The sequence below is a fragment of the Apostichopus japonicus genome, chromosome 6 (assembly GCF_037975245.1).
Source record: "Apostichopus japonicus isolate 1M-3 chromosome 6, ASM3797524v1, whole genome shotgun sequence".
Lineage (NCBI taxonomy): Eukaryota > Metazoa > Echinodermata > Holothuroidea > Aspidochirotida > Stichopodidae > Apostichopus > Apostichopus japonicus.
Genome location: NC_092566.1, coordinates 16,747,937 through 16,770,000, shown reverse-complemented (window position 1 = coordinate 16,770,000; position 22,064 = coordinate 16,747,937). Strand labels below are relative to the sequence as shown.

Below are 22,064 nucleotides of genomic sequence, written 5' to 3'. Positions count from 1 at the left end.
CTTAACTTGAAAAGTTGTTAGCAATTGATCAGTTATTCGATAAACCTCTACCCTTTTATATTACCTCTCCTTTGTTGAATCTTATTTTGCTCTATTCATTACTCAGATTAAGTTCTTCACGAAAAGACATCTCTATGGCCAAAAGAATGAGGCTATATCTCATAATGAGATACATAAAATAAATGAATTTAACTGTTTGTATGTTCTTAATTCCTGTTTCTTGGAGACTTAAGCCTTTTTATCCCTTTAAGAAATAGGAGCGTCTGCGTCATGTATCTAAATTATTAGGGACAGTTGATAAACTTGTGAATATATGTTAGTACAATCGGTCACAAGTTTGTTTTGGCACAAAATGCCCACATCATGCAAAGAGTTCACTTTTTTCATTAGCAGGTAGTCCTATACTTCCTGAAACAATACTGTTTGTTCGTTAGGCTAGATGGATATCAAATAATACAATCCCTCCAGATTTTTCACCAAAGCGAAGTATGTGGTAAGTGTCATCAACTAGGAAAACGTGAAAGCAACGAATTAAATACGGTTACGAAAAGTTAAGATAACTTGAGCCCGAAAGTTGCTAGTTTCTTTTCGTTTCAGTTAGCCTCTGAGGAAGATCCTGCTAGGATCTAACTTGTACAATTCGACCCTACACAGGATTTTTGCAGTGGATTAGCCGTTTGCTAACATGCTTTTGCTCTAATTTGATAAACCGAACAGTTCGCCTTCTTCGGAAAAACTGGAAGTGTAATGAGCTTCGCATTTTATAGAGAATTGCCACGTGCATGAAACACGCTTACAAAGCAAATGATTCTTTCGACAAGTGTTATCCAAGATTATCAATGATAAATGAGTCATATGTGCATAATAAATCTTTCCTCAATTTTTATAGACCGACATACAGGCTGACGGAACGACAAACTGGTATATAAAGTGATGGGTGAATGATGGATCGACATATGGATATATTAACATTTATTTGATATATTATTTTGCCTATTATATTATATATGATATAATTATATTATACATTTTTGTTTTGACTAGTTTACCGTAAGTCGAGAAGAATAGATCATTTAGTACATTTTATTGTTCACTTAGACCCATCGTAAAGCATGCTTTCCATGGAAACTGACTATTGCAAAAAAGTGTTCTCATCGATTTTTGTCCCATTTCAAAATATCCATATGTCAGTTAAAGAGATTTTCTTCTATCAAAGAAAAAATATCCCACACTGCAAGTCGAAACCACGCACCTCAATAATCTTGCCACTAACTTGAGATACAGTTGATTGAATGCAACATATATAACTGGCTATGCCTTCAACTACAGGAATTTGGATCACAGTATGGAGGCCTTCTGACGGTTCATATAAAACTATTATAATCTTTTTGTTGATTTATCCGCAGTTTGCTTAGCTGTCACAGTTCTCTGTACTTAGAATTTCATTAGAATGTATCCTTTTCTGTAGAAATATCCTTTTTTTCTGTTGATAAATGATTGATAAATTATAAAGAAAATCAAGACATTTTTCAGATAAATTTTCCCGATGACATCATCCATTCTGCATGCTGCAGCAAGATGAATATTCAAAATATCATCAAAATTTTGAATATATGCAATATGCAAATAAAAAAAGAAGAATATGCAAATTTTCTCGATACAAAATGCTATGAGGATGTGGTTTTCGGCTCAACTTCCTTTCTCAATTTGTTTTTGCTAAGCAATCAACGTCATCCACCAGAAAGTGATTTTAATATTGCCCACATATTGTGCAGTGAACACACAACTGTCAAACTTTTGTACCTTCAGTCAGTAAGAAAATATGAAGGCTATATAACAGAGTGTAAATCTGCTCAATTCGACTTTAAAAGCCAACGGTCTGAAAGAAACGCATTTATAGCTATATACACTTTACGACTTGTCCTTGGTTGTGACAGACCTTGGCGTTATATCAGCAAGTATACTGTATACTGACAAAGTAGAGAAACCATCCGACCAAGACGTAGAGTTTGAACAGTAAGTTTATACCCTGCAATCTTATGAATACGAATCATTAAGTTCAAAAACAACACACACGAATAGGCATTTTGTTAAGTCTTGCAGCCATATTTCCAGGACTCGGAAGTGTTAGTTTTTGAAAGTTCAGTAAACAAAAAAGTTCAGTTTACTATATACGATGCAATCCAATCAGAAACAAAGTACACATGTCCACTCCCTCACGTATGACCAGAAGTTTACAGCATATCATACTAACTTTGTACTTAAGTCAATTGCCATACTACTCGAATGGAATGTTACCGTTTAGATGTTTCATGATCATATTTTGTGCACAAAATTTGTAAATTAAAGTACTAAATATCATTGAGTAAAATAAGATTGACTTAATCTACTGGTGTCAATATTTGCCACTTCTTTATCTTCAATCCTTTTTCACATTCAACGATGGATATATCCATCCATCCATCCATCTATCTAGCCGTTCACTTTCAGTCGTTTTGACTTGTACAGATCAGTGCAGTCAGCATATAGTAACACAACAGAGGTTGAATGAATATAGTTCCGGTGATGCGTTTGGCGTCCCAAGGGAGCGACCAGTGGTGATTTCTAGAAAACAATCACCGCTAACCAGTATGCATGTATTTACGTTGATCAAGTTTTTTGAGAATTGTTGGTTGATTCTGCCAAAGAAGTGCATTTTCTTATTGAATGTCCACGATAATTTCTTATAATAACTTCAATCATGTCTTTAGAGTTTATGTTTACGGGCCTAACAGTAATTATAAGCAGTGTAGGCTATGTACTGAAACATCAATGTATACTCGACAATTCTACGTGTCTAACCAGCTGTATTTGAGGCGTATGTCAGGTGTTTATATATTACCATTTCCCGAACTTCCCAATTCAGCATCAAAAGTGCAAGACCCAGCCAATGAGAAACGAGGTATGCAAATGATGGCTTTACCGCGCTGGGAAAAAATATCGCTTCCGGGATATGGGTCGTGCGTGTGTTTATTTCCGTGTCAGTTTTTTTGTCAATTTTCTTTGGTTTCAGGTTTAGCGAGCCCTGGGAAGGTCAGATCACTAGACTTTGTGGATTTAGGGTTGGCTAGTCAATTGTGTAATGTGTTCTTTGTTTGAGCATGAGGATAGATTTACGGCGCGAAAGGTTTGCAAAATGATGGCGCCATTCATAAAAGATTGAATAAAAACTTGTACAAAGCGGTATACGCCAGTGAGACTACTTCTTTGCTCCCTGCACCAAATATCAAACAGACGGCTATCTTCCATTCTTTTTCTTTATTTATCTTTATGCCCTTATCCTTCAGACAACGGTTGGATGAACTCATGCTAGAAGAAACTTCCCCCAATTTCAGTTCAACGACAAACAGTTAAAGCGTTACGTACATACAATAGAATAAATATATAGGTGAGTCTTTCATACATGGCCAGAGGGACTACTGATTGAGACATTTTCCAACATTGTTTCAAAACTGATTGCAAATATAGGGCACCATTTCGCATTTTGTAGTTGTACCCAATTTTCTTCAAGGGTAGGGTTACCCTCCCCTTAGACCCTCCCTTTACCCTTGGTGACAAAACAACAAAAAGGAAGCAACGCATACAATACGGAAAAGACAAGCAACGTATACACAATCCTGTCATTGCACAACTCTCAGTTCTACGGTAGAGGATACCATATCTTACCGTATTCACAGATACAACAGTTTCGTTTAGTGCAAGTAGGCGAAGATACATTGATTTAACCATGTAAGGCTTCCGTATATAATACAAAATGGCGACCTCCATAAAAGATATTTGCTAGATCCTAGAGTAAGACACTGTGAAATGTGGATTGTATATTTGGTTTTGCCTTCAATCATTACATGCCAAATTTGTAAGGCTTTCTACATACTATGACATAGTACTTAAGCACTGGTCATACATCTTAAACAGTGAAAGTGTGAAACATATTCTCTTGATCCCAGATGACCTTTGACCTATGCCAAAGACAAAAGGGGTCTTCTTAATATGGAGCGCTCGAAACCCCATGTATGAAATATGTCAATTTTTTTTTTATTTTGGGGGGAAATTTGTCAAAAGTTTAGCATTTCTTACAACACAATGTTTTAGTCCTTCACACCTTTGGAACTCTTTTAATATTACCTTTCAACTCCAATATCCACAATGAAAAATTGCATTTGATCTCTGTTGACCCTAGATGATCTTTAACCTCCACCAACATCAATAGGGTGTCCTTCCAATCAACATGGTACACTATATGCCAAGTACGAGACCTGTCAAGACTTGTCAATGTTACCCTTCCTACGATACGGTGTTTACAAGATGTACACACTTTGACCTTTGTGAACCTAGATGATTTCTGACCTCCACCAACATCAACAGGGTTCTTCTATGTTTGAACATGTTATATTTATGTTATAAGCTATGAAGATTTTCAGCCTCTGAAATATATGTCTTTACTAACCCTATTAATTGTTGAAAACTTAATACTGAGTCAAAGTATACAAAGGAACTCCCTCCCCCCCCCCACCCCAACACCACAACGAAGAGTGCTATTTATTCAAAAGTGTTATTCATAACGATGTTCATGTTACATCACACCATCCAGGTAGTAAAGTTCACCTTTGACATCCCTGCAAACCTCAGTGTATTTTTTTTAGTATTTTGACTTATATGCAAGCTTGAATTTACATTGTGTACCAATCACAATTCTAGAATTTGGTAGATGGTATATAAGCAGTATTGTTACTGGGATTTCAAAACTTGCGTCCAGGTATGAAGTGCCATATGTGACAATATTATATACCATATATCTTGATTATAACGAGGAATATATGAATTTATGTTGCATAACGGCTCCTCCCACTCGCGTGCCACTCACACTTTTATAATCTATATATATATTACCGCGCCGAGCATGACAAAATAGTATATAATATATAAAGGTTATAACGAACAATATATATATATGTTATGCGATATACATATGATATGCGATATATATAGGTTATGCATAACGTATATATATAAAGAACAAACATAAGTCATATATATTACTGCATAACCAACATATATTCCTCGTTATAATAAATATATATGGTATATAATATTGTCACATATGGCACTTCATATCCAGGGGACGCAACATCTTAAAAATATTTGCGTCGGCTCAGTAAAACTTGCGTTCATGCTGCTGTCCTCCATGATAACCCGCGCTTTAAAATACATCTAAAGGAACGCGCAATACTTAAATATATAATGACCCTGACAATATACGCTGGCTTGTGCGTAAGGGAAGCGTGTAAGTGGTATGCCTATATTGTTTACAAAGACATTTAATGATGAAACTTTTAATTAATATACAATAACAAAATGACTGTCAAATTGCGGAAGCGAGAAATTTGGCCGTAGACTATATGCAGACATACAATGCACACTGCTGTACGGTATACAACTAAAGTGTATATGATAATGAGCCTATAGGCTATGTATATGCTGTGGATTGTCGGAAATCAATTACAAAGAGTGTCTAGACATAATGCCAGCATAAAAATACAGCACAAATCAACTGATTTAAGTGAACGATTAATATCGCGTGCATATGCCGTGAATGTCAAAATCAAGTAAAACGACTAAAATTTGACCAAATGCCAGCATAAAAATGCTGCACTTTACAACTGATTTAATTGAACCATTCAAGGAATAACGAAGGCAGGGATCATAATTAACAAATATAATAAAATACCCTCCTGAAACAAATAATCAGATATTTTTAAACATGACGCTTTTGGGATATTTCCTGTCAAAGATGACCTCGTTTTGTACAGAGCAACTTTACAACCTCATTAATTAATATTGAGAAAAGCTAAAAACCTGAAATATGGTTAGTTATATAAACTGTATGTTTATAATATAAAACCTCACAGGTCTCACATGGTTATGTTTTAAAAAAAAAATGGCATAAAAAAAACCCTTCCTTATGCTTAATCACAGAACAAAATAGCAACTATAGAGCTGCATAACTTGCAAACATTTTTTTTACAGGAAGCATTGTAATCTTTATTTTGTATTGTTTGCACTGGACAAAATAACCTCTTAAAGAATCAAGTATCCTGAAGCAATAGTTAAGAAGCAACTTCTCACTTAAAATTGCACATTTTTGCTCACAAAAAATACCAAAATGTATTAGATTACATTTCAAAATGACTATATATACATAATGCTATATCTGAATTTGGTAATTTTCTCCAAAAAAATGTACCTTCTTTGTGTAACAACATTTTAATAACATAAAAAAAAAAAACGTTTTGTCCAAAACATTTTACTAACATCGCTGAAACGTTTTTAGTCGTCACATGTACGTTATGGTGATATTTTAAAGAGGTTAATAGTTTGCTCTGTGCTTCACTTGCCGTTTCAGACTTCAGGTGGAATTCACTTATTTAAGTTATTTGATTGGCCAACACTACATCTTATACTTTTTTAATTTTTTAATTTTAGAGTTTTTCTCGACAAAATGTACCTTCTTTGTGTAACAACATTTTAATAACATCAAATAAAAAAGTTTTGTCAAAAGCATTTTACTAGCATCACTATAGCGTTTGTGCTCGTAACATATTTGTTATAGTGATATTTTAAAAAATTTGTTACTTCATCATGGGCTGAATTTGCCTGTTAGGATTTTTAATAGGGTACTGGTAATGTGATGAAGTTACACCCCCCCCCCAAAAAAAACAAAAAAAAACAGGTTACTCTTCATGTAGTACTTTCTACAAATGATATATCTTGTTTTTAGTAATATTTTTACAACCTCCAGCATAAAGTTTTGCCGAAAATATTTTAATAAGATCATCAAAATGTTTTTAGTTTTAAGAAGACATTTTGACGATGTTTTCAATATGTTATAATTCTGTATTATACAAGATTCTTTAAAACGTTTGGTAATGTTATTTTAATAACAGTTTTAGTACACTGGACAAAATTTTGGTGAAAACATTTTAATGCCATTATTAAATTGTTTTAAGTCTTAATCAAAACATTTTGATGATGTTTTAATAATATTATGACATTCTGAACAAAATCAGCGATATTTTGATCAAATAAAAGGCTTTCCCCTGTAGGTAGCTCTGTTAAATTGAAATTGCTACATATAAGGATATTTATATATTATTATATCAGGATTTAAATCGATATATCATCGAGTTAGCTCATTAAAATATTCCAAATACTGATCTCGATGATGACTGACAAGATACATCACGTGAAACAACCTGACCTCATAAGTCAAAGTTTTGACTTAAAAAGTCAACATTTTGACTTTTTATATCATTGTTTTTCTGTCCTATATGTCCCTATTAAGCCACCGTACATTTCGGATGTACACTAATACATATGCGATATTGTTTTCCAAGTTATATATGTTTATGTGTATCCATAGAAGTTCATCTAAACTTGTACGCTCAACATCGTCACATCATGGACCGACATTTTTCAGTTTATAAAGACGATGACGCAATGATTGACGTCATCCGAAGATGTACCAAAGAGACGTCTCTTTACAAGGTGAGTACAACATTTTGGTTGGATGTGTTTACAGTTATGTTAACACATAACAGATGTGTTAACATTTATGTCAACCGGTGCTGTGGCCGAGTGGATAAAGGCGGTGGCATTGTAAGCAATGAGGCTTAGCAATCGGGAGGTTCGGGGTTCGGTTCCCGGTCGGGCCATAGTAAGGTGGGTTTTTCATCCATGCAAAAGCAATTTACGATTTTTCCATCTGAAATGACTTTCTAAATTGAAAAAAAAATCCAAATTTGAGTTAAAATGTTGAATTGGAAGCCAACCGACGTGTAAGTTGTAATCCATAAGCCCTTGCGGGCTTTTCCCACATTTGTGGTCGCTTAAGCGTCGTAAAAATAACTGCTGATTATTATTATTATATTATTATTATTATTATAGTGTTACCATTGGGTAAGGTTCTCTCGCGACCAGTTCGGTCATTCTGGGTCCTTTTTCAGTAGGCACCATTCCCAAGCACTTAAAACCATGGTAACGGTACTGGTATGAATTGAACAGTTTATTCCTGAGTTCCACCCGCTAAGTTGTTGAAGGGATAGTCCAACTAAATATTTGAACTTGATATATTGTAGAGAAATTACTATACTCTAGCTGATAACTCTGTGTGCTGTTCTCGTATTGCTGACAGTACATGAACGTACCTTTATAATTGGATGGTTCACTTTTGCATTATAATCACATTTCGAATTTTGTATAAAGTCAAAAATGCTATAGCGAAGGGATTTTGACATTTGGGTTAATTTTTCGTCCTATTAATTTTGTTGTTGTTGAAGTTCTCATTTTAGTCTGGACTATTCTTTCAACAGTACAGTTTAAGTTATCTCATTGTCTTATGATTTATTATAATTATGATTTAAATAAATTTGTATATGAAGCTTCGTCGACTCAGGCTTAATTCAGCTGCTAAACTACACTACAAAACTGACAGTCCAGCGCCATATAGTCCATGATCGTAGTCCATAATAGTAGGCTAGCGTTGGGTAGCGTGTGTGGCAACGGGAGAGTATGGGATGGGGAGGGGCAGTGGCGTCGGAACCGGGGGGGGGGGGCTTGGGGGGGGGGGGGCTCAGCCCCCAATGAAAAAGTTGAGGGGGCAAATGCATGATAAGCCCCCCCAATATTTACCAAGGCTCCGAACGTGCATCTGCCCATTTTTTAATGCATACTTGTCGATCTGTCCGATGCACACGTATACTATATGGGTGTAATAATTAAATATGATAATTGATTGTCTGTATCATGCCTAATCGAAAATTAGTGTTTTAAATAAGAGGGTAATAAGCTAAACGCTACACTCATCAACATTTGCGTTTACACTACGAGTACACGCAAGGCGTGGAACATGACTTTATGTTTAAACGCAATCAATTATTAAACGAACAAAAACACAATATTAGCATTTCACCTGTGCTGTATAGGGTACATGCATTCATGACATGATGACAGTGCTAGGTGATAGAAATTTGTTGGCAACTGTACATGGTTTTGGAATTACCCATTTGTTGACATTAAGAAATGCTTTCTGTTTTATCTTATGACATTTATTTAATTCAGGGGCTTCGGAGCCGGTACGGGCAGGTCCGGCGAACGGACCAATATTCACGACGCAAAAAAGAAAAGAAAAGAAAGTAGGACTAAAAAATGGAAAACAAAAAATCTCGGAGGTATATGTTTCAATAATTTTCAATAATGATGACGGCAAGTAGGCTAAATTTGACTACTCTAGCATGGTAGGGGTTTTGTTTTCAAGCTCGGGAAGTGCCATTTCCTGCAATCTGGGAGGCGTATTTTCAAAATCTTCTCCATTACGCTACGCGCCAATCATGGTGGCGCGTAGCTTAGTTTGACCTACCAAACGTCCCCCCGATAATTATGATAGTTGGCCACACTCTGAACCGCCGTACCAATCGAAAATAGCTTCCGACGCCCTTGTAATTATTGCATTTAATTGCAAGTAGTAATTTACTACACTCAAAAACGTCTTTGCGAGTACACGTCGAGTAATAGCTTCTCTCTTAAAACACCATCGAATATACAAATTACAATGTTTTCACAGATTTTTACGTGCAATCTGCAGGCTTGAGAGTCTCAAGCCTGCAATTTCTCAGATTGCACGTGAAAATCTGTAAAAACATTGAGACCCATGTTTTAGGGCTAGGTATTTGCAGCATAAAACACTCGGGAAGTGCCGCTTCCGGCCATCTGTGGGGTTTAAAAAACCCAAAATTTGCTTGTACGCTCCGCGCCAACCGATGGTGGCGCTCCGCTTAGATAGTCTCCACATATTAGCCCCCCAATAATTTTCTCGTTCCGCCGCGCCTGGGGAGGGGGTGTGGGGGGGGGGGTGGGGCTGGTAGCGATGACTGAGAGCAAGATAATAGGATAATATTTAACTTGCGACGCGATTGACTTGTATTAATTTGAGACTTCCCGTCAATAACGGATTAACGTCAACCGCGAACTGGTTTAACTGAGCCTTTAAATGCATTTTGTAATATTTGTCCAATATAGTTTTTGCCCACCAATGTCATTTGAGGGAGGGCAAGCGGGGTGTGGAATGCCGCCCTCCTGACCCCCCCCACCGCTAGTTACGCCACTAAACAGTGGGGCAAGTGAGAATAAGGGTTGATGGAAATGAAGCACCATTCTTCTTACGACAAATATTTTATATTTTTGTCAGATCTCTCGCTTTATGATTTGAATATGCATATATTTTTATATTCAACGTCAGCATGAGTGCAACTACCGATTTACATAAATTAAGTTCCTTTATGCTAATCATGTTACAATTGTTTTGTATCTACGTTCAGAGTTCTAAGGATGCGTTTTATGTGATGGATTTGGGATACCTTGTTAGAACGGTCGATGAGTGGAAACAGCTGTTACCCGGAGTCCATCCATGTTATGCCGTCAAAGCAAACAGGGACCCTGCTTTAATTAACCTCATGTCAAAAATGAACTTCGGTTTTGATTGCGCGAGCAAGGTTAGTAACAAAATCCATGATTGGACAATATCGTATTGACGTATATATATTGCATGAATATCCAGCACATTTTCCTTCACGTATGTTATTCTTTGTCATTTTTCAAGGCAGGGCCATCAGTTATGGAGGGGGCGGGGTTGCGGAGACACGTCTCCCCACTTTCTGTTGGGAGACGTGAGGTGAGGGATACAATATCAAATCCCCCCCCCCCACACACACACACCCCAGGTTTGGTGACTGATTCGCGCATAGGCGCTGGGCTTATCATGCTCATACAGACTTGTCCATCTCATAAAAGGAGCTCAAACATTGTGCTATGAGATTAGTAGTTACTAATGTGTTCTTATCATTCTGCTCAACGCCCTATGAAAAATAAAATTTATTGGGCTAAAACAAGAATTAAGGATTTCATTTATATATGGTGTAATGAATGATTCACCGCTGAGGCTATGTGATTAGCCAGCAGATAATGAAAGCCCGCAGCATTCGCTAATGGCCCTTCACTGAAAAAATAAACTAGTCAATATTGCCACGGACTAACGTTAAATTAGTTTGTAACGTTAGTCAATGCACACGAACTAGCAAAAATCTTCGTTTCATCGCTGCTTCTTAGTCAGTTTACACTGACTAAGGAAAATATAATCGCAGCTTAGTCGATGGCGACGGACTAAGGTATTTTAACCCATGGACTAAGAACGATACGGACACCCGATTTACGCCATAATCGTAGCTTAGTCGGTCGGTCGACGGACTAATGTATTTTAACCCAATTCGATTCACTTCAATTTGGAAACCGAGAGGCAACGGCAGCTTGCTGGACTTGGCATAGTTTCATACGATCACTCTAAGCAACTTTCAACCGTAAATCACCCAAGAAGGTCTTTAGAAGAATGGAGGTATTAACTGCCATCATCGGCCTACCTGTTATTCCTTTAACTTGAAGGTAAAATTAAAGTTAATTGTTAGGCCACTGGCACTAGTACTCATGTATTATGGTTAGTGTAACGCTACCGTTGTCACGCTGGCTTTTCGCAATACACAAGTGCAATGACAGTGAGTAGCCTATAGGCTTCTACTGGGTACTGCAGTGCATTCTCAACACTAAAGTGTGCATTCTAAACACCAATTAAAAATGTGTTATGTGTGTATTGGGCTAGACTGAACAGTGGCACATAATCTTCTAATTTATTCCCAAACAAATGCTGGAACTATAAGTCTCAATAGTTTATTTGAAGTCTACACTCATTTGGTAAAGATTTCCTGTAATATCCCATGTGAATCTAAATGGGTAGGCTTTGTGATATTGAATAAGCAAGGCTAGACCTTCAAACGTACAGTCACAGTAGGCTGAACAAATTATGTTGGCTAGTCAACGGTATTATATGTTGCGAGCAGTCAGGATGCACGCTTCAGTTCTATTTAACCTTTTCATTTATCATTTTTTAGTATTTAATTTCCGGTCACGCTCATGAAACAATTGCGACATTCCTTCACGGTCGACTTGTTTACTGTAAGAAGTATTAACCGTTTTTTCTCAGGAAAGCTTGATAGTCTGAAGTTATTATAACATGTGCTTTTAGTATACTGCCAAAAGAGTAAGTTGTTGTATTTGTATTGATATTTTATGTAGAAGTAACGGAAAATTTAGTATGTTTAGTTTGGTCTATAATTGCACGTTTTTTTTCTGTCCAATGTAGTGCAGGGTTCACTTGCGCGAATTCAAATTATTCTGTTTATGTATATGTATATGCATCGATTCGTAGATTATGTTTTTTGACATTTATTTGTAATTCAAGCATATCTGTTTAGTAGCAAAGTTTAAAGGTTAAGATTAATTAGTTTTCTCTTTTTGATCCTAGATTGAATGAAACTCATTGACGTAAATAATAGATCAGATGATACAGTTTAACGCAGTTGCTAAAACTCTGGGTATTCTCTAGTCTTCGCCGGTCCATTATATACTTTAGTACTACTAGTAAGACTAAATCAAAACGACCGAAAGACAAACTTAGTGTAACAAAGTATTGATTCTCCTCTAGCCTAGGTCTAAACAGGCTTGTTATGTGAGCAAGCAAAATAACAACTAAAAACGATTAGGCCTATAAATAAGTTGGCTCAGTGCATTTCTGTTTCTAAAATTTTATATTTTTAAAGATCATAAAAACAAACAAAGATTTAGCCCATGTTTTATTATCTCTGTATTCTGGGCATTTGATTCTGGTTGCAATGGTGATGACACTCTCGTTCAAATTTTCAGCTTTATACAGTCTGCTTCAAACTTTGGGATTGTTTTTTGAGACTATAGTGGAAGCAAATCTCACATAACTTTGTGGTGACAACTTTATTTATTTATTTTTTCAAATGATGAATACTTTGCTGTTTCGTTTTTCCAGCAGGAATTGAAAAGCCAAATATCTAAGTCAAGGGTGAGGTTTCCTGTGATGTACGACACCAGTGTGGAGGCAACAACAGAAGAGGAGAACTGTGTTATATATGGCTTAAAGACATGTTTTAAGATGATATATTGGTACCCTTCGCAGAACAAAAGAGTTTATCCAAGAGTCCAAAAAGCAAAGGAACAAGTACCATAGAGAAAAAAGATGGAAGAGTGAGTTTAACTATTGTACCCAACTGTTTAATGATATTAAAGATACTTTTCATAACCTGTTTTTAAAAAAAAACAGGTCTAGTATATCATTTACGTGCAAGCTTCATAAGTTTGGTCAAATTTTCACTGATCTGTAGAGCGGGAGTCCAGAGGGTTTGGTTAGCTGGGAAGGTAACCAATTGCCTGGTACATCACAATGTTCACAATGCATTCCTGTATATGAAACCTGACGACTGGCAAACCGACTGTGGTGGATGTGGCTGGGAGAGCAATTTTAAAGTCACCTAACAGCTAACCTAGATCAGTTTTCATGGTAACCACATCAAAGTAAGAACAATGTGTCAGGTATGGCCCCAGATTGCCAGTAATTTTTATTGGTGGGGTACCCCTGCCAGTAGACCCCCAATATGCCCATCCCCTCATTGACCTAGGTGAGCTCATGATTTGACCAGTTGAAACCTACAGGAAAATGATAGGTATCACTTCATATGTAAGGATGGGCATTTCCAGTATTTTATATTGGTGGGCCACCACTGCCAGAGTCCGCCCATCCCTTACATATAGAATCCTGTCAATCATTTTCCAGTAGTTTTCAACTGGTTAAATCATGAGCTGACCTAGATCAATGAGGGGGGGGGGGCATTTTGGGGGTCTACTGGCAGGGGTACCCCACTAATATAAAATACTGGAAATGCCCATCCCTTACATATGAAGTGATACCATTTTCCAGTAGTTTTCAACTGGTTACATCATGAGCTCATCTAGGTCAATGGGGGATGGGCATTTTGGGGGTCTACTGGCAGGGCTACCCCACCAATAAAAATTACTGGCAATGCCCATCAGTTGTATCTGAAGTCCTAACCAACATTTTCCAGTAGGTTTCAAGTGGTTTCCTCATGAGCTGACCTAGGTCAGCCTTGAGGGGTCAATTATAGATCACTGGCAGGGGTACCCCACCACCAATAATTACTGGCAATGGCCATTTGTTGCTCTTGGGGCCATACCTGACACATTGTACTTACTTTGATGTGTTACCATGAAAACTGATCTAGGTTAGCTATCAGGTGACTTTAAAATTGCTCTCCCAGCCACACCCACCACAGTCGGTTTGCAAGTCGTCTGGTTTCATATACAGGAATGCACTGTGAACATTGTGATGTACAAGGCAATTGGTTACCTTCCCAGCTAACCAAACCCTCTGGGCTCCCGGTCTATTGGGATCATTATTAACATGATTAACATAATTATTAAGCTTTGAAAAATAACTTGGTGTTATGCTGTGCAAAGCTAATAATTATTTGGTAAAGCTGCTATTCCTGGCTTATAATTTGAGGGACCTAGATTTAAATGTATACTTCCCAATATGTTATAAAATTTTAATGTAAATGTATGTTTATGATAATGTGAGTTATCATGTGCTATATCTGTATCTGTGCTTACACGTATATCATATTTTCTGTTCACAGGTCAATTATGGTGCAGATTTTGGCTTCCTGAAGACAAGTGGGAGGCCATTTGTAGTTAGGAGAAACACTCTTTGTTCGTGAAGACTTAACTGGTGTCGATTTGGGGTACCACTTTAAAACGAAAGTCATGAGGAACCCTTGCCCAAGATTCAACTTTGCATTATTGTGCAGTGCTATACTTTTGCGATTCATGTTTGATCCATTAACTTGTCTTAACTTTGTTGGAATAAAATCATATTTTCAGATTTTTGTTTACAGTGATTTCTTCCCTACTGTATCTGTCGAAAGTCAGCCTTTGTAGACATCAGAAGTTTTATCAGAAATAAATACTGCCAACGTACACATTATTTGTGTTTCTTCTGCTCTGTTTTCTTTCAGTGATGCTAGTCAGTGAAACTAGTCGGGTTTAATTCTTTCAGTGATTCTAGTCAGTGCAACTAGTCAGTCGATACCGACTAAGAAAGGTTAGTCGGGAGAGGCACCATCCTGACTAATGTAAAACCTGCTATAAACTAGTCGGTGGCTCATATAAATTAGTCGGTAAAGACCGACTAATGTCACCAACTAATGTAACTGACTAATATACATTTACCGACTAAGAAATTGTTGATCGACTAAGTTGACGGACTAAGATGACCCACTAAGAAATCCGACTGACTAAGGAATAAATTAGTCGGTATAGCAACTGACTAAGGCTATGTTAGTCGGGAGAGGCACCAGATGGACTAACGTTATGTTAGTCGGTGAACCAATTTAAGTTTTCAGTGTTCCAGTTTATTATATTTCATATTTTAGAGTATATTGAATTATCACGTACAAGCAATATAACACTACATGTAAATAATATTGTGCATTCAGTTTGGTTAGCAATGCCACTCATGAAAGTTTTGAAGTGTTTGTGAGATAATCATATATTTTATAGGAGTTTTGATATATATTGTGCTAAGCCTGGGAGCAAATTAGCTGTTAGTCATGTTGTTGTAATAACTATGTTGCTCATAATATATCAAGTTCTAGTTTAGTAGTTATGTACATATGTTCACAGTTGTGATTAAGTTAACTGATGCCAAGTACAGGACCGTAGCCTGCCGGGGACGGGGAGGGGAGGGGGAGGGGGAAGCTGTCCCCGTGAGATTTTCACTTCCTAAAGCCTACGGTAATGTGAACTCCTGGACAGTGTGCGCTATTTCAGTTAGTTTTAGCAAAATGATCCTATCATTTATTCTGATATCATTAGTCAGTAGTGTTCAGCCTCAAGATTCTAGGCACATATTGTAGGAATGGCGTTCAAAAAGAACATTAGGTTTATTGTAATCGTTCATCACAATATTCACGATCGCTTATGTGGTTACCGTGCGTTTGTTTTAGTTTTCACGAGTTTGGCATTTTTGGCAAAATTTTCCTTTATACGCTACGCGCCAACTAATAGTGGCCCTCCGCTGAGTTAGTGTCATGGTAGTCCCTTTTGGGAAATGGCCTCGTTGAAGCCGACCCAAACGATGCATTCTGAAGGATATTTAAGCTGTAAAATAAGTCATTAATTAGGTTGTCCTAATAACGTTTAGACTTTCGTGTGAAGTTGAAAGGGTTGTCTAGACACCCTCACTAGTCCCCCTCCCTCCCCCTCTTACCCGCTCCTTGTACAACATTTAACCTAAGTTAACAAGTGTTTACTTCTTTTGTTATTTTTTGGCAAACACAGGGTGAAATTCAACAAATGTTAGAGCTTGGAGTAAACCCGTCTCGGATTGTTTACTCACATCCTCGCAAGCAGCCGTCTCATCTTAGGTACGCGTCATCTGTCGGAGTGGATCTTACTGTGTTTGATGACGAAGACGAACTCCATAAAATAAAGGAAATTGCACCGAATATGAAGTACGTGCTTGCTTACATCAACTTACATCAACTAACATCAACTTACATCAACTTACGTCAACTTACATCAACTTACATCAACTTACATCAACTTACATGAACTTACATGAACTTACATGAACTTACATGAACTTACATGAACTTACATGAACTTACATGAACTTACATGAACTTACATGAACTTACATGAACTTACATGAACTTACATGAACTTACATGAACTTACATGAACTTACATGAACTTACATGAACTTACATGAACTTACATGAACTTACATGAACTTATATCAACTTACATCAACTTATATCAACTTACATCAACTTATATCAACTTACATCAACTTACATCAACTTAATTCTTTAATATCAATACCAATATATTTATGTGGATGCATTTATGTGCCACGTTTGAGGTGCCCCGGTTTCCATACCTATAAAAGGAAGCATTACTGTCTGAAAAGTCTGATTTACTTAACTGGTGAATGAAACGAGAGAACATTTATTTGGGCTCGCAGGGCCATCTGTAATTATTGTAGTTCTTTCCATCTTCCATTACCACATAGGTTGCTGTTACGTTTGTCTACAAGAGGTCTTGGAAATCTGAGAAAAGACGTTTTACCGGAAAACTTTGGTTGTCTCAAGAAGGACAGCGCCAAACTTTTAGCAATGGCTAAAAAGTTGAACCTTAAAGTGACTGGTGTCAGGTGAGCGTGTCAAACATATATAGCTAACATGCCAGTCATATTTAATATTAAACTAAAAGACAAAAAATTTCAATTATTTACTTCATTAGTGGAATTTATTATTCCATCAAGAAATTAGTTGGCCATTTATTTTGAGAAAATGTATGTGATTGTAACCAATGTGAGAAAAAAAAAATTGTCTAGACCAAGAAAATATATAAGAAACGATATTATTACTCAATAAAGCGTTAAGGAACATGCTTTTCATGAGAAAAGAAAATGGAGGCCAAAGTCTGTGTGTGATCGTTAGCAATTCCTATTTTGAGTGAAAATGCGATATTTTGCTATATTAATGAGCAATCGCAATGACAGCACTGATTTAATTCACTAATCTGAAGTATTTTCCTTTCCCGGTAGCTTCCATGTCGGTCTTGCCATAGAAACTCCCGATATATATAGCCGCGCTCTGAAACACGCTAAACTTGTTTTCTCAGAGGCACGTGACCTTGGCTTTGAAATGAAAGTCCTTGATCTTGGTGGAGGCTTTCCTGCTGCAACTACGACTAATTTCTGCTCCTTGGGATTCGACAAAGTTAGTTTTGGCAACTAGTCAGAGTACCGATAAGTACGTAATTGTTTGGTTCAGACGGGACCGAGTGAAACATCTAACACCTAAATATATACATATAATCATACGGTCTTACATGAGGTAATATTATTCAAACGTAAGCAAATGAAGTATATACGTACCTGCATGAAGTAGTCAGTGCATTTCCTTTTACACCCTGTTTCTCGGGCGGTGTCGTAGCCACAGGGTGGGTTGGGAAGAGTGGGGTGAAGGGGAGGGGGTGGTGGTTGGTGAACATATGACCATACATATCGTAGAGGTTTGTCTGTGAGGGTATATGACATTGTTTGGCTTACAAATTACCATATCAATTTTGTTTACTGTTTTTCTTTTGCTCGATATCTGCACGTATATATGCGTGCCACTATGCTTTCCCGAGCTTAACAGAGAAATACAAACAATTACAAATATATATATATATATATATATATACTACCAATTATTCATATCATCAAGTGATGAACATTTTACATATTTATGTATATTATGATGTGACGTGTATAAATCTCATGAATAATTTCGTCCATATATGATCATATATGACCCTATAAGGCATGAAACAATCTAGAGAGAAGCGTTAACATGAATATTCATAGAGAAACTTTGGTTGGAGCACAGAGCCTGCACGAAACCCTCAAAAAGCTCACTCTATGCCTGCCTAGTTTGAGCAATATGTGCATAGGCTGGTAGAGTGCTCAAGTCAAGTGATACATAGAGGACCTGCTTAGGCCTACCCGATTAGTACATTATGTGTGGGCCCGATGTTCTTATTTGGCGCGGGCCGAATTGTAATTTTTCGCCGGCGGGATTTGGCCCGCGGGTCGCATATTGAGAACCCCTTGTGTAAAAGTCTAACATGAAATGATTAAACCGTTCACAGGTAGCCGGAACCATTGCTAAGAGTCTCAAAGAAGAATTTGGCGATGAAAATAATGTATTAGTATTCGCGGAACCAGGAACTCATTTTTCGATGCCGTCAGCCGCTTTGGTTGTCAACATTATTGGTAAACGAACCAGGAACCAGGAAGATTCGGAACCGACAGAATCACCGGAAAAAGACGAACCTGAAATCGAGTATTTCATTAACGATGGGAAGTTTCAATCATTTGTGGTATATCTGGCGCTGCCATATGTAAAACCTGTCGTCAAGGTAAATTCTTTTCCAAAACTCATGTGTGTACCGGAAGTGATGTTAGGTTAAAGAATCATCGGTTCCGGTATCTTCTCTACACTGAGCTATAGAGTACCATAGTTGTCCTTGTGGTGATTTGTATGCAATGCTAGTAAAGAATGAATCTATAGGTAACTGATAATTATAAAATACCGATAATCGAATAATGGGATGTCCGATAATCGAATAATAGGCCTAAGATGTTTAAAATGAACTTATCCACCGTGATTTTCTCTTTCACTACCCTTTTTAGTTGATCAAGACACAAAATGTGAATTTCTGGTTTTATACTTTAACAGCCTGTCGACCAGAAATACACTGACTCTCCTTTGAAGAGCTGCAGAGTTTGGGGTCAGACGTGTGCCAGAGACGATCTTGTCTTAGAGAATGGTGAACTTCCTGAAATGAGTGCTGGGGAATGGTTGTACTTCACAGGTTAGACCAAAAAAGCCGAAGTCTTGTTCGCAATCGTATTCATTTGGCACTGAGTCTCACGCTAGGATTTATATGGCTTTGGTCTGGGGCTTGCATTATTACGACGTACATGCAACCCTATCCCTGCCCCTCCCTCCCCTCCCTCCCCTCCCCACTTTTAAAACGTTTGCACCGAAAATTTCATTTGGATTCACCATTGTACAACGATTATTTTGTGTTCACTTCGGGACTCTGTATATGAACTACTAAACTTCGCAATCTTATATACCATTCGAATGAGTTTTCATCTTGTCCAGACAAAGTGCGCGTTCTGTTCCGGTTATGCGTTTAACTTCATTTACATTGCGCCAGGGTATCTTCTTCTTGGTTTTATGCCCGAATTTTGTTTCCCTTGTCCAGATATGGGTGCGTACTCTGCTGTTGTAGGGTCCAATTTCAACGGATTCCAATTGCCAACTGTTCACCATTATATGTCTGAATCTATGAAGTAAGTCATATTCAAGTCAGTCTTACAATATATAAACTAATTTACAATCCAAATTAATTTCACAGTTTTTACCATACCATGCCTTCATATATACAAATTTCAGATCGTATTTGTTTGCATATATTTCAGTTAACTTTGAAATAATTTCGTAATAATGACAACAAATGTATCTGGTACTATAGGGGTCACTAGGGGCCTAACTCGATTGTCCAATACTGTCATTCTCAAAAGTTATATCTCAATAAATTTCTGACAACTCTCTATATATTTTCTTTTTGTATCTCTGCATAGGGAGCGATTAGATGAACTGGTGTCTGGTGGAGCTTTTGGAGAAATCAATTTTTGTGTATAAATCTCATGATTAAGACATGACGTAATTAGTGACTATGAATATGCGTATTATAATGTTAATTGAAGAAAAAAGGAAAGAATGAATTTAAGGTTTATGTTATATGTCACGTGATGACACACCTTTGACAGTTCATTTGATAGTTCATTGTAACGCTAATTCTATAGTAGTGAAGTGGATAATCAACACATAAAACAGATATCTGTAGATTAATAAACGTTATCCCATGCGAACATTGATTGAAAAATTATATTCTTATCAATTCATAATATACCATTATTCCTAAGGCTTTCTCTCTCTAAACCCAAGCATTGGGAAACCTACCGTCACATTCGCTTTTAATTTAGATACTATTATGTACCTATAGAAAATAAAGTGGAGAAGAAGCCAAACCATTTCACATAATTAAATGCAAATAAAAAATATTTGTTGGAATAAAACTCACCATTTTTATATAATACCATATTCGTCTTAACCTGCTCGGCAGTTCATTACCCTTATTTAATTAATGCTGTTTGTATATATCCGGTCTCCATTTAGAAGTTTTTTTTTGTCATATTGGTATTTCAAGTTACTTTCCCTGGTAGGCCTAAATGTCAATTTACCGTAGTCATTTCATAGTTTTAAAGAAGTCTGATTTGACAGATGTTAGCATATTGATGATGCCTTAATTAATTGTCGTTATCTTCTCTCAATATTTAATGATCATTACTTGTTCTTCTCTAAATATTTAATGATCATTACTTGCTGGTTCCTGTTTTTTAATACAATGTTAATCCTGAGTATTTCTCTGGTCTCCATGTTGTAGGTTATTGACTTTGATATATCTGTGTTATGAGAGGTGTGTTTTAATTTGGGGACACAGGGCAGCATTCATTCAAGTTGCTTGTCAAAGTCAATGTGTGTTTTCAATTTTACCATGTTGTAAAAACACACACAGGCGCGTAGCCAGGAATTTGCCAAGGGAGGGGCGAAAATGTAGGCAAACTATCCAAGCCTTAGATTCTGCATTGCAAACTATCTAAGCGTAGCGCCACCATGAGTTTGCGCGAAGCCTAAAAGAAAATTTTGGCTGAAAATGCCTCCCAGATCGCTGGAAATGGCACTTCCCAGGCCTTGTAAGTTGCATCTTAGCATTTTTTTCTTTTGAAATTACTAGCGATATCATAAAAACATTAAAAATAAAATTAAAAAATATGGCTGCCCCCTTCCCCCCCCCCTTGGCTACGCGCCTGGACACACATATGCATACTATGTGCAACGAGATGATTACCTTCAAACTTTGAGAGAAGAAAGATGGCAGCATAACGATGTCTATGAGCCAAAGAAAATCTGAGGACCGGGTATTTGGTCGTGTCTTTTTAAAATATCCTGCCCCGGTCCTCAAGCAGAATGGAAATAAATTAGAAATCAAATATAGATATTGTCATCGCTTTAGTTGAGATAATTGGAAGGTGATATAATGACTATATTATGTAATAAGTAATTTACAAGAATTCATCAGCAATGCCAATTAAAAATACTGATGTAATTCATGACTGATTTATCAATATTTTTAGCGGTACACTTTCAGTCGGAGTTTTTACTCGTTAATCGTTAATACCACAACTATAGTACAGTTTGCATAGTAACAGAACAAACTTGAGTTTAATTAAAATCAAACAACAGACTGCTAGGCTTTCTTTCTTTTTCTATATTTATCTTTATGTCCTTATCCTCCAGACAACGGTTGGATGAACTCATGCTAGAATAACTTTCCCCCGATTTCGGTTGAAA

General features: G+C 36.9%; 1 protein-coding gene and 1 long non-coding RNA gene across 6 annotated transcripts; both read left to right on the top strand.

Moving 5' to 3' along the window:
- Nucleotides 1-7,146: 7,146 nt before the first annotated feature.
- LOC139969126 (ornithine decarboxylase-like) lies at nucleotides 7,147-21,933 on the top strand. 3 transcript variants are annotated; one of them, XM_071973940.1, is made up of 10 exons: nucleotides 7,147-7,584; nucleotides 9,157-9,266; nucleotides 10,413-10,586; nucleotides 16,363-16,535; nucleotides 17,099-17,239; nucleotides 17,636-17,810; nucleotides 18,727-18,996; nucleotides 19,317-19,452; nucleotides 19,852-19,939; nucleotides 20,231-21,933. In XM_071973940.1, exons 1-10 carry the CDS (start codon nucleotides 7,557-7,559, stop codon nucleotides 20,289-20,291), a joined length of 1,356 nt encoding a protein of 451 aa, XP_071830041.1. In that variant the 5' UTR covers nucleotides 7,147-7,556; the 3' UTR covers nucleotides 20,292-21,933. The 3 variants fall into 3 exon arrangements, with proteins under 3 accessions (XP_071830041.1, XP_071830040.1, XP_071830042.1); XM_071973939.1 differs by lacking the exon at nucleotides 9,157-9,266 and having other exon boundaries at nucleotides 7,150-7,584; nucleotides 20,231-21,932; XM_071973941.1 differs by lacking the exons at nucleotides 9,157-9,266; nucleotides 18,727-18,996 and having other exon boundaries at nucleotides 7,151-7,584; nucleotides 20,231-21,932.
- On the top strand, nucleotides 11,090-15,449 carry LOC139969127 (uncharacterized). Of its 3 annotated transcripts, none has more exons than XR_011793656.1 (3): nucleotides 11,090-11,529; nucleotides 12,980-13,194; nucleotides 14,661-15,449. It is a non-coding gene; the product is annotated as an uncharacterized lncRNA (long non-coding RNA). The 3 variants fall into 3 exon arrangements; XR_011793655.1 differs by having other exon boundaries at nucleotides 11,090-12,181; nucleotides 12,983-13,194; XR_011793654.1 differs by having other exon boundaries at nucleotides 11,090-12,181.
- Nucleotides 21,934-22,064: the final 131 nt, after the last annotated feature.

Coding starts and splice junctions, on each gene's coding strand:
- LOC139969126 (XM_071973939.1), top strand. CDS start 7,414: ATGCGATATTGTTTTCCAAGTTATATATGTTTATGTGTATCCATAGAA. Junction 17,811..18,726: donor GCTCCTTGGGATTCGACAAA/GTTAGTTTTGGC, acceptor AACCGTTCACAG/GTAGCCGGAACCATTGCTAA. Junction 18,997..19,316: donor ATGTAAAACCTGTCGTCAAG/GTAAATTCTTTT, acceptor ATACTTTAACAG/CCTGTCGACCAGAAATACAC.